The sequence below is a fragment of the Ambystoma mexicanum genome, chromosome 8 (genome assembly GCF_040938575.1).
Source record: "Ambystoma mexicanum isolate Mex_15411 chromosome 8, UKY_AmexF1_1, whole genome shotgun sequence".
NCBI classification, from domain to species: Eukaryota; Metazoa; Chordata; class Amphibia; order Caudata; family Ambystomatidae; genus Ambystoma; species Ambystoma mexicanum.
Genome location: NC_090929.1, coordinates 1,664,388,385 through 1,664,400,955, shown reverse-complemented (window position 1 = coordinate 1,664,400,955; position 12,571 = coordinate 1,664,388,385). Strand labels below are relative to the sequence as shown.

Here is a 12,571-nt window from a genome sequence, read left to right as displayed (position 1 = left end):
CCTTTTCTATCGGCAGGTCTAAAGGCCATTTAAGAAATAATAGAGGATAGTTCTTAGAGGGGACGGTGGGCGGGCGTATGGAGGAAAGGGGACTATGAACCAGGAGTAAGGTAGTCACTACGGTGAGCAACTTTGTCATACTCCTACCTCCCGTCCCCTTTCCTCCATACTTGTGGGAGATTTCTAAGCACTGATCATAGGTACCACAGGTGGATGGATGTTTCCCTTATTGGAATACATTCTTGAGAACTGCCTGGCCAAATTGGGCATCAAGTAGACAAGATGTGGGGTGGGAGGCACAACAAAAAGTCAAATGCTTCACTAAAAGAAGTTATGTGAGGAAATCCTTAGTGGTATGTATGAATTAGTAAATTGTACTTCGGGTGCAGCTGGGAGAATCTCGAGGCCACTCAAGATCCAAATTTATGAAACACAAGACACACCGGACGTTGCCAGCCGGTAAACCTATGCTGCACTCCTAAGAGGACTTAGACCCACATGTGATTTCCAACCTCATGGGATATACAAGCTCCTAGAGGGAGGTAGTTACCCCAAGTGGTTGGTGCTGTGAATTTTTTCCAAAGCCAATTATTTTCAATTGTTACTTCACCAATATTGAATAAATAGAGTATACCTATTCTTACATGATCCTGTCCGCCAGCTTATACACAGTCAAGAACCACCAAACTGGAAAAAGACACAGGTTTGAACAGGTAAAATATTTTTATAGAAAACAAGATCAATTTACACCACACCGTTAGTGCACAGTGTGGGATACAAATTCAAAAAAAAGCATTTATTGGTACATTTCAAAACAATGTGACAAGGTATACAAAGGCATAAAGTTGCTTCATCCAAAGTGTCAACCACACACTGATGTGCGGCTAAATGAAGACGTGTATATTTACAGTTCTGAGCAATATCGTTCACTCTACTTGAATCATCCTAAAAACACTCCTGTGTGATCACGGGTGCCAACGCGTTTCGGATTATACTAAATCCATATTCAGGGCAGGACGTGTTTAAGTTTCAAAGTGTTCAGTTAAAGTTCCTACAAGTCTCCTTAATTTCAGGGCAATTAGAAGACAGTGGCTTCTAACCGGTCAAAAGAAAAGCTCCTATCCCCGGGTAATGATGTGTCGGGCGGTAACTTCCAAAGTAGGCGGCATCTGGGTGGGGATGGAGTTAATCCGCCTCCTTGTCTCCATGGCACTTCACCGGTGGGGAGGATGTCACCTGCTGTCACCAATCGCAAAATTGGGCATCAACCCGGGAGCTCAGGTCTATACAGTAATGCTTGAAAAAGGCTGATGGGGAGGCCCAATGGACTTCCAAGGGACATACTTTTGGAAGGCAACAGCAGCCGCTTTGCCTTGGACTAGGTGTGCATGAATGCCTTTAGGTGGTTGAAGGCCTTGAACCATGTAGGCCTCGGAAACAAATGAAGAAACCCAGCGGGAGATGGATACTTTTGAGGCAGGTTTCCCCTTTGAGTCACCAAATGTAACCAACAGTTGGGAAGAGCTTCTGAGTTCACTAATCCTGTCGAGGTTGAACTTAAGAGCCCCTCCGACGTCCTGGTTGTGCAGAACCCCTCCGGCATCAGAGACCGGGTTCGGGAAGAAGACCGGTAGAGATATAGACTGGTTTAAATGGAATTACGAAACCTCTTTAGGAAGGAAATAAGGGTGGGTGCGAAGCACCACCTTATCCTTATGGAAAGTTAGGAACAGGTGTTCCACAGAAAGAGTCAAAGGTCACTTATCAGTCTTGCAGATGTTACCGCAATCAAAAAAGCCACATTACAGGATAGGTACTTAAGTTCAGTAGTAGCCATGGGTTCAAAAGGCTTATTACATAACGCGGTATGGACCACATTCAGATCCCATTTGGGATGAGGGGCGCAAACCTGTGGAAAAAGATGGAGGAGACCTCCAAAGTGTCTCTTGATGACTGGATTAGTCAATGAGAAGGAACAGCTGTCTAGACAGGTAGGCCGCAATAGCAGACAAATACGTCCTGCATGACAAGACATGTGTGCCAGAGGCTGCAAGGTCAGATACAAAGGTCAGAACAGTGTTGATAGAAGCATGCCTGGGATGGAGCTCTTTGGCTAGACAACAAGGGCAAAACCGGAGCCATTTGCTCCTGTTTTGAGCCCTTGTAGAACGCTTCCCGGACGCTTGAATTATACACATGTTGTCCTCAAACAGGTTGAACTGCGCTAAAGATCGGAACTCACGCACCAGGCTGCCAAGCTGAACAATTGTGGGGTGAAGTGCCACAGCTGATGATTGCTCTGGTGAAGAAGATCAGGAACCTGTGGCAACCTGATAGGGGGAAGTACCGACAGGTGCTGCAGTTCCAAAAACCAGAACCTGGCTGGCCACCAAGGAGACATGAAGAGAGTGCAGTTTGATGCTCTCCTGAGTTTGCAAAGTGACCGATGAATCAGTGGTAATGGAGAGAAGGCATAAGCTTTCATGTTGTTCCACTGATTCTCTAGGGCGTCCCCCAAGGAAGACACTCCGAGCCCGTCCCTGGATGCATAAAGTGGAAGTTGTAGTATAATAATGAGCAATCAGCCAGCTGAAGTTGACAACTTTGTCATAGTTATAACATGCAGTTAACACTGAACAGAGTTCCTTGAATGTTCATGGGCAAGGAAGGTAAAATGGTGCTGGAAAACAGTGTCCTGGGCTGCTCTGTGTTGCAGAGGCAGTCTTAAGTCTCAGTTAGCAGGAGCGCTGGGAGCTTGACCTGCTCTGGAGCTCTGGCGCCTTCAGGATGCGGGTTGCTCTCCAAATCTCGTGAGACTACGCAACTGCGTGTCTCGCAAGGTCCCTACAGAAGTTTCCCGTTTGATGATGTCACAAAGAGGTCCACCCCTGGAGGACCCCAATTCGGAAAAATGTTGGTGAGGCCAAGCGTTGTTCATCTCCCACTCGTAACTTGCTGCCGATTGGCGATTAGGGTGTCTGCAGTCACATTGATGTGACCCAGGATGTGTGCGAGCCAGACATTGTGCTGGATGGCCCAATTCCAAATTTGTATAGCAAGGCTCACCAAGAGAGGAGACTTGGTGCCCCCTGTTTGTTGATGGAAAACATTGCTGTGGAATTGTCTGTGCGAATACGGACCACACCGTTGGTGATAGTTGGTTGAAAAGCCTCGAGCAGCAGAAAAACTGCTAGGAGCTCCAGGTAATTGATATGGAACCGCCTGTCTGGAAGCGTCCACAAATCATACACCTCAAGGTGACGTAGTGTCGCTCCCCACCCCAGAAGGGAGGAGTCTGTGGTAACCGTTACTTGTTTCCTCATCAGCTTCCTCGCAGCAAGAATACAGGAGCTCACGGTGGAATCAATGGAAGGGAGAGGGACCATCACGAGCTGAAGACCCGGCCTATTTCCAATAGATAATGATGGCATCCCTATCAATCTCATTGACACCATTTACGAAACTGTACAAGGTCATTACAACACTCTGCCGGATCAATTCACACAAATTACAGCTATTTCAAATAAGATGGTGGAACTGGAGATTCGGCGGTCAAGGTGGAATTACGTTTGGCTAAAGAAACGGAAAATTCCCTCAAGTGGCAAAATCGCCTGCGTGACTTAGCAAGGAGGGAATCTGCGGATAAATCCTTACTGATGGATGCGCTCTTGGCTGACTGCAAGTGGATGAGAGCCCAATGCAAACAACTGAAGCCGGTGAGGTGGTCCTCTCCCACTGACACCATCAGGAAGAGAGGCGAAAACAGATAAAGTGATGTTATTACGCCAAATAATCTAGAGCCCCCAAAACCATCAATGGAGGAAAACATCCTCTCAATGTTTAAATCAACCAAGGTTACAGAAAACATGAAAAACTCTGCCAGTTGTAAAAAATTGGCCAGCCAACAGAAAAAATAAATAAAATAAAATATAACGTCCATGGCCAAGCGAAAATTTAACGGTTTGAGAGCCTTCTTGAGAAATCTGCACTCTCTGCCCTTAACGGAGAAAAGACCAACACCTAAACGGGCAAGAGAAGAACTAACGCTACCTCTTGCAGAAGTTGCTGGCAAACTGTTGACGTCACCAACTGAAAACCAAGAGGAAGTAGTCGATCTCTCAGATACCTGCCTCATTGACTTGACTGAAGAAATTGAGAGGGGGGAAGATGATGGTGATTGAAATGATCTTAGTAGATCGGAATGGGCTGAAATTGAGAACCAAGTTACCTTAGCTACTCAATCTCAAAATACTCAGAAGCAAAAGTCCAACATTAAGGGAACTCAACCTACAGCACGAATGGATTTGGTGTGATTTGGAACAATGGAAGAAAAAAAAAAGAACAGAAATTTCCCAAGCATCAAGATAAAAAAAAAAAAAATACTCTGGGAAAAGGTGGTAGGGGCCAAAAGAGAGGAGACGTCTCAGGGCAGGTCCCAAATATCGAATAAACTAAGGTCTATCTACAACAAATTATCGAGGGGCCTAATGCACCGATCTTGAATAGGAGGAATGTCCTGACACTATTCCACTACATCCAACTGCTGCGAAAGATATCTACAGAAGACATCAAGGTGGTGGAATTTACATTGGAAAAGGGGATGAACTGGGTTATCATGCATCTGGCCTCACAGTCAACTAAGGAACTGTTTCTGACACAGAATGAGAAACTCCTACCCCTAGGGTATGACTATCATGAGAGGATTAAAGCCAAATGGAATCAGGCAACAGACAACAAAAAAATGAGGGAGTCCAGCTCAAATATCCTCAGAAAAAGTGAAAAGCTCAATGGAGAATATGTATGCGGGAAAGAAAAAAAAAATCTTCCTTTTCAAAAAAGGACCTCATTCCATTAAAGTTCACAGTGGAAAATCAGAAAAAAGCCCAATACTAATGGAGAAGAATGAAAGATCTTAGGATTGTCTGGCAGGGGCTCTAGGGAACTCTGGCCAGGAATAGACTGATTGTCCCACTACGATGCAGACCCTTAGAGTCGTGTCATGGAATACGAGAGGATTTCAAGTTCTTTTTGCGGAAAACCGGAGCAGGATTGAAGGACAAGGGAGCAAAAAGAAAATATTCCCTGTGATTCTAGTATGTCCGACCCCGGCCACGCTGAGAAAAGGACTGAAGGGCGAGGCACTGGGCGGATTTTAGGAAGGCGGGCATACGGTCATGTGTGGTGGCCCTGCATAAAAATAAAAAGGAGAAAAATTATATTTTCGATGCTTTTTAACAAAAGTGCTGCGGTCCCGTCCAAAAGGACAGAATGTCCCACAAGTATGGAGGAAAGGGGACGGGATGTAGGAGTATTGTCGGTCTCCCTTTTAAAATATTGGTATAATGACTGATTTGTGCCAGGACAGCGGGATCATTTGAGACTGTATTTTCACTTCATATGTAAAACCGAGGACATTCTGTCCACCCTTGCCTCCCTTTCCTCTCCTCTCTCCTCTTCTCCTTTTCATGCTGACCCTCCTTCAGCCACTCCCCCACCTACGGTCTCATCCTTTCCTCTTCCAATGAGGTCGCTAGACAATTCAGATCTATGAAAGCCTCATCAAAACAAGTTCATCCCTGTTCCTCTAAAACAATCAAGGCCCACATCGATACCTTTGCCCCGACCCTTGACGATTTTTGCAACCACTCATTTGCCTCAGGATCCTTCCCCTCCCCTCTGAAACACTCGCTTGTGCATCCTCTTCTCAAGAAACCTACAGCTGATCCTTCTTGTCTGGCTATCGCCCAATTTCCATTACTTCTTTTCTGGGCAAACTCCTGGAAAAGCTGGCCATCTCTCAGCTTAGCCTTCATTACAATTCTGTTGGCTGTCTCCACGACTACCAGTCTGGCTTCAGAGCTGACAGAAGCACGGAAACTTCTCTCTTGAACATCTGTGAAAATTTGCTCTCCAACCTTGACCCCAACATTCCCTCTCTCCACATCCTACTCGATCTCTCTCCTGCCTTCGACACAGTCAACCATACTGTTCAACCGTCTCCGTGATAACCTGGGTATCACTGATCAGTACCAACATCTTGCCCTGGCTTTTTAACCAATACCTGGCAACCCTTGCCCATTGCATCGCCTTTTTCTGCTCCAATTTGCAGTGCTATGCTGACAACACCAAACTCATTTTCAGGCTGTCCTCGGCCACCTCCTCTCCATCTCATGTCTGATTGCCTAAATGCCATCAAAGATTCGTATGCTGCCAACAATCTTTGTCTGAATGCCAGCAAGACAGAGATCCTGCTCATCGGCACACCTCCCCACCCTTTCCCCTCACTTTATGGCTGGCCTCCTTTGGCCCTCCTCCTACCCCCACCTGAGAGGCTAAAAACCTCAGGGTCATCTTTGATTCCACACTTTCCTTCTCCGCCCACATCTCTGATGTCTCAAAAAAGTCGAACGTCCTTCTGCACCTCCTCAGAGGGACTCTGCCTTTCCTCTCCTGTGTCTCTCAAGCTCTGGTTTGCTCAAGGTTGGACTATTGCAACAGCCTCTTTCTAAATCTACCTGCCTCTACTCTCCGCCCTATGCAACTAATCCAGAACAGGACTGCGAGACTCGTCATTGGCCTCAAGACCTGGGATCGTATCTTTCCAGCTCTGAAATCTCTTCATTGGCTCGCAGTGGATGCAAGGATTACATTCAAAACCCTCTGCAATGTCCACAAGGCTTTCTGGGGCCTGGGTCCAGAATACCTTCATCTATCCCTCCACAAATACCTCCCCTCTCGAGCTCTTCGCTCCTCTACCTCTACCTCTCTCAGGGTCAGTAGTTTTTCAAAGAAACAAGATGGGGGCAGATCTCTGTCTTCGGCTGGGGCCTCCCTCTGGAACAGCCTCCCTGCCACTCTGAAACTTGAGGAGAATCATCTCCGGTTCCAGAAGCACCTCAAGACCTTCCTCTTTGCTTCTGCCTTTGCCCCCCCTCTCCTCTTATGATCCGTTTCTCTCGGCACTGTGCACTTGGTCTACCCTCTGTCTTCCGGGCCCTGGTACCTGCTCACACTGCCACCATCCCGCACTGCCTCCGGGCCACCCCTTGCACTGGGGTCTGTATCTATACCCATACAGCACCCCCCTTTTCTTCCTGCACTTATCAGACAAAGGTCAAGTTGATATCACTTCTGGGGAGATCAAGATTAGGTCTAGTAGAGTCTCTACAGGAGTATACAGCGCACTAAAATACTGAATGCATATGTGTTCTGATACCGCATTTATCTATAGTGAATTATGAGTGTTGTTGGTTGCTTAATTCAGTAAACTCCATGTTTGGGCAGAATCTTTGCCTGTCCGGACCCGTAGCATCTCGTCTCCATCTCTGTGTGCCAATAAAGCCTTGCCTGCAATTACCCAATTTTTATATTGGGTTTTCAAGTAAATTAATGTTCAAAGTGTAACCTCAGGTGGCAGAAATTCAGCTATCCTCTTCTGTTTGCGATACAGAGCCTTTTTCGCATGAAGATCAGCATTGTAGATGTGTTTATGGGCGTCAATATACTTGTTGTTTGTTATTTAGAAAATACATACATATTCATGACAGACATATTTCTGCAAAGACCAGCACTAACTCATTATGGAAGCGAAGCATGAGGCAGCATACTTACCTTCTTTTTGTTAGGAGCTGACACATTTGACTTGATCTGCGTAAAAGTCTTCATCAGAAACTTTGAGTCATCTGGAGAACAGGCTATCTTTTCAGGTTTATCGATTCCAAAGTGATGTTTCTTACAGAGCTGCACGGGAAGACACACAGGTGAGCTGGTGTGAATGAGGACCACATAATCATAATCAAGATATTATTGTTTTATCAGAAATGGCAGGCATACAGTAATTGCATTAAGAGAGCCTTTTCAATAGATTGATTAAGTGGTTTCTTTAGTGTCCCGCCAGCACATCAGGTCTATAAAAGTAGAAATTAGGTCCTGCGATACTGCTTGGCCCTACAGATTTCTCACACTGTCTAATAGCAGCATTACATTACTTTCTGACAGTTACATTATGTTGGTCAAATCTAGTGAATTATTTTAATTTCGCCTGGACTTCTTATCGTACACCATTGATACTCAATGTGTGGCTTTCCAGAGGTTCAAAACCACAATTCCAAGGATCCTTGAGACTGGAATATGCCAGCTAGGGCTAATAGGGGGTGCAGTCCAAAACACCTGAGGGTCACAAAATGAGTACCCATTTTCTAAACTAGTGGTCTGCAACCTATGGCTCACCAAATGTTTTGGACTACCATTCCCATGATCCCTCATCACAAACTATGTTGGCTAGGGCTGATGGGATTTGCAGTCCCGAAATTATGGACAGCCAAAGGTTGCAGACACCGTCCTACATAAACAAGAATGTACTAGTGAATACTTTATTGTATAAAAGCAACAACCAGGCATTGCACAGTAGACAATTTGCTATTATAGGTCTGCCACGAGACACACGGGACTTTTGAATCGGATGCTTTGGGTATTTGAACCTTACCACATCGCGTGGAATAATGAATGGTAATGACTGTTTACCTTTACAAAGGAATCAGACCCAACTATCTTCTCTCACAAGGGAACCGCCCCGGATACAGATAGGCCGGCATAGAGTGAAGTCATGCTCTAATGGAGAGCACTTAACTTCATCAAGTAACCTTATTTAAGGAAAAGCTTTTTGATATCTGCTGCATAATATATTGCAGAAGAAGCGAACAACCACTGACCATTTAGCAGCCCTTTAGGATCCTCAGCAGTACCTTTAACTTAATTTGCTAATAGCCTTAGACAATATTTGATTCCCATGATAATTGAGTCAAGCATACTATTTGGGGTCACGACACGGGCTGACAGCATTCCAATCTCTTTTTAGTCTATGTTCTATGTGTAGTGACTATTTATTGGCACCATGTGTGACAAAGGCTCACTAGAGCATATGAGCTTTATATTAAGGTCCAACACCTTTATTTTCACAAACCTGATGCATTGGAAGGGGTACATATAATCATGGTGTCTTACTTGATACTAAAGGTTATAAAGGGGACAGGCATAATACAATGGTGGGGTTTTTTGACAGATGGCCTAAATGTACCAATTTCCCTGGTCTTTCCCCTACTCCCCTTGGACACAGCACTAATCCCCTTTCAAATATTAAACAAAAAGGTGCAGGGTAGCGAACGCCTACAGGACCTAGGACCAGCTAATACTCTAGAAGGACCAGCTGTTCTCAAAAGTGCAAGGATGGGGTTTACTCAAGTATTTTATTTTTTTTATTTCATTTAGTTTTTACAAACTTTTCGAAATGTAAAACTATAAGAACACATTGAGTGTGAGAGAAAAATAAAACTTAGAATACAAAAAAGAAAAGCTTAATAAGACAAAGAAACTATATAAAAAGAGAAAAAATAACATTTCCAATTCCACATTTAGACTACTACTGAAACTCAGCATCTTGCTTCTATACATTTGTTTTCAGCTACTCAAGATAGTCCATGGACTTACTTATTTAATAGTCTATTCACTCTTGTGTTTTTACATTCCATTCTTTCTTCTGTCGATCGATAACATCACCTCTATTTATGGCGGTTCCACATCAGCTGATTCTATTGGATTGGTCCCTAAACGTGTTTGGATTTGGTCTAGGAATCTCATTATGGCGATCCTTTACTCAAGTATTGAAACGGTTTACCTGAAGAACGACCGGTTTGTCAGATTTCTCCAACGCAGTCTCAGGGTTAAAACACCCAGCTAAAGTGGCCAGCTCTATTCATGTCTCAACTCTTGTGTCTTGCGATCAAGCACCCACCAATGCTTCTTGGTTTTTCAGTCCTAAGAATATCGTGCCAGGTTCACTTTGGGACGACTCCTACTAGCAAGTAATTTTTTTCCCCCTTACTTTAGGGTCATTGTTAGGCTGTGTACTCCTATGTCCGGTCCCCTTTCCTCCATACTGCATGGGTGTCCTTCACAAGAAAAAAAACATCTTCCCCCTTTACATTTAGAGACGTGCGGGGGCGCGGCCCTCGGAGCATGCACTCCCCTGACTCCTCCCACCAGTGCCACTCCCCAGTCCCCTTTTCCATGTCGACGGGAACGGGCCGATTCACCAGCGCTCCTGGGTTTGGCTTCGGCCTTGTAATACCACACGCTCTTTCCCAGATACTTTCTTCGGTCTTCTGTTTTTTATTCAATGCGGTACTCAGTCCTCTGGCCCCACGCTCCTCCCCGCCGCATGTTGACGTCAGCGGGCTTCAGCAACTGTCCAGCCTGCGAAGGGCTCTTGTCTACATCCGACCCCGGCGCAAGGGTTGTACCGCGTGAGACACTCTTACACCGCGTGCTCTGAAGAACAGGTTAGCTGGGTGGAGGGAGCTCTTCGAGAAGTCGCCTCCAGAGGACTTGAAGGACTTCGTCAGACACAAGTCAAGGCCCAAGGTAGGGCCGCTCTTTTCCATCACACCCTGTAAGGGCGACTCCTTCCCAGGTTCTCGCACCAGCACAGGTACCGAGGCTACTTCAGCTACCGGCTGCCAGGCCGAGGGGTCATCAGTGCTAAGGGACAGCAAGGTTCTTTTACCGGGTCTACACTTGAGAGGGTACGCCCTAGTACCAGCCAAATGTCTGAGGGGGGGCACCTGTACGCAGCACTATCGGCGATGCGGCAGAGGGCAACATGCCTACCAGGCCCCATCATGAGGTGCAGGGTAGGTCTCAAGCTCCACCGCCAAGAGTCCTGGAGGAGGCTGGGCCCAGCGAGACAAGCACCACGCCTCTGGCACATGGCATGCAGCTCGACAAGATGGCCACTGTGCCAGACAAAATGGCTGCTCGTCCGATACCACCCCTTGGTGCGGAGCAGGTGGGAGAACGAGTTTCAAGATGGGACTGGTCTCAACCAGGTACATGGCCTATAGCTTATCCGTCAGCATTGCAGAGCAGATTTACCCCGTAACAGGCTAGACAGAGTATGCACATGCCTCAGCAGCTGGCTGCTACCCCGTCAATACCACCTGCCACCCCACTGTCCTGTGAGGACAGGTTTTTTTTTAAAAGTTCCTCACACTCATGCGATCTCCTCAGATGGGGCCCATCCTTCGAGATGTGATCAGGGACATGCTCCCTCCGGCCCCTCCGCCTGCACCTATAGTCATTCCTCCTAGGGCTCCAGCGCCGCAGGGCCCCGTGCAGCCCCTGCTGCCCTTGCCGGCTCCTTCGATTCCGGCTCCCCTGCCTCCCACAGTTCAGGCGGTTCCACACCAGCCTCCGCAGCAGCCATCGGCTCCAGTTCCTACACCGCAGCCCTCGGCGCCCAGCACTCCTCCACTAGCTCCGGAACAACTGGACACCCTGGTGGACACTGACGAGGAGGAGGACCCCGACATGTCGTCTTCAGCCAAGGCCTTCCATGAACGGGTTGCAGTTTGGCCGAGTATTTGGGGATTCCTCAACCCGAGTGCGAACAACCGGAGGCGGGGGTCCTGGCCAATGTTCTCACTTTACGCCCCGCGGATATAACAGTGATCCAGATGCAGAAGGACGTTGTCGCCTTGGCCAAAAAGGGATGGCTTAAACCCCATTCAGCCGAACCTGTCAATCAGCGCCTCAATGCGCAGTATAGGCAATTACAGGGGGATCCGCTCTTGCTGTCGGCGAACCCTCAACCCCACTCTTCGGTGATCACTGCAGTGTCACTCTACTTCAAGCCTCAGTCGTCCGTAGCCACCTCGTCCTTGTCGCTTCCAGGCAAGGAGGAGAAGATCTTGGAGGTTTACGGAAAGAAGGTTTAGTCCAACGCCTCAATGCTCCTTCGTCAATCCAATGCGGACACCATGCTGGCAGCTGTTAACCAGAAGCTGTGGTGGGAAATAGCCGACTTCCTTCCAGAACTTCTGGTGCAGAGCCAGGCACGTTTCAAGGCGGGGCTGGCAGAAGCTAAATTGGTGGCACAGGACATCATGGCCCACATTTGACACCTCAGGCTGGGCCATCTGCATCGCCACAGACATGAGAGGGACTGCCTGGCTACGGGCTACCAAGTTTAACCCAGATGTCCAGGAACGCATATTGGACCTTCCATTCGAAGGTGGCAACCTATACATGGCCCACATTTGACACCTCAGGCTGGGCCATCTGCATCGCCACAGACATGAGAGGGACTGCCTGGCTACGGGCTACCAAGTTTAACCCAGATGTCCAGGAACGCATATTGGACCTTCCATTCGAAGGTGGCAACCTATACCATTCCACCATGGATGAGAAGCTAGATAAAAAGAAAAACAGTTCCCAAACTGTGAAGTCTTTATCTATCCCCACGAAGGCCACGGCCAAGGCCAAGGCATACACCCAGTCGCATCAACGCTCCGACAAGGTGCGGGCGTTCAGCGAGTTCCGAGGCTTCCAAGAAGGGATGACGAGGCAGCATGAGCGCTCTCAGAGTCCGCACCGGCGCTAACATAAGGGGGAGCAAGGGCTTCTTTCAGTCCCCCTCCTACGTACCATCCTCCGAGGGAAAGAAGGCACGACGCGCCCCTTCGGGTCCATGCGTCTCCGGTGGGGGTAGGCTTGCCCTTCACGCACAGTCTTGGCG

General features: G+C 47.4%; 1 protein-coding gene across 4 annotated transcripts in view; it reads right to left on the bottom strand.

The window, feature by feature from the left end:
- The window catches only part of INPP5F (inositol polyphosphate-5-phosphatase F), a 2,244,937-nt gene that overhangs the window by 1,480,874 nt on the left and 751,492 nt on the right, over positions 1 to 12,571 (bottom strand). For all 4 annotated transcript variants that reach the window (XR_011268751.1, XM_069611942.1, XM_069611943.1 and 1 more), the window contains exon 5: positions 7,612 to 7,740. Coding sequence is in view for 3 of the 4 variants with exons in the window: in XM_069611942.1 (XP_069468043.1) it covers positions 7,612 to 7,740 (129 nt within the window). In the remaining variant the exon portion in view is untranslated. The remainder of the gene's footprint in view (positions 1 to 7,611; positions 7,741 to 12,571) is intronic.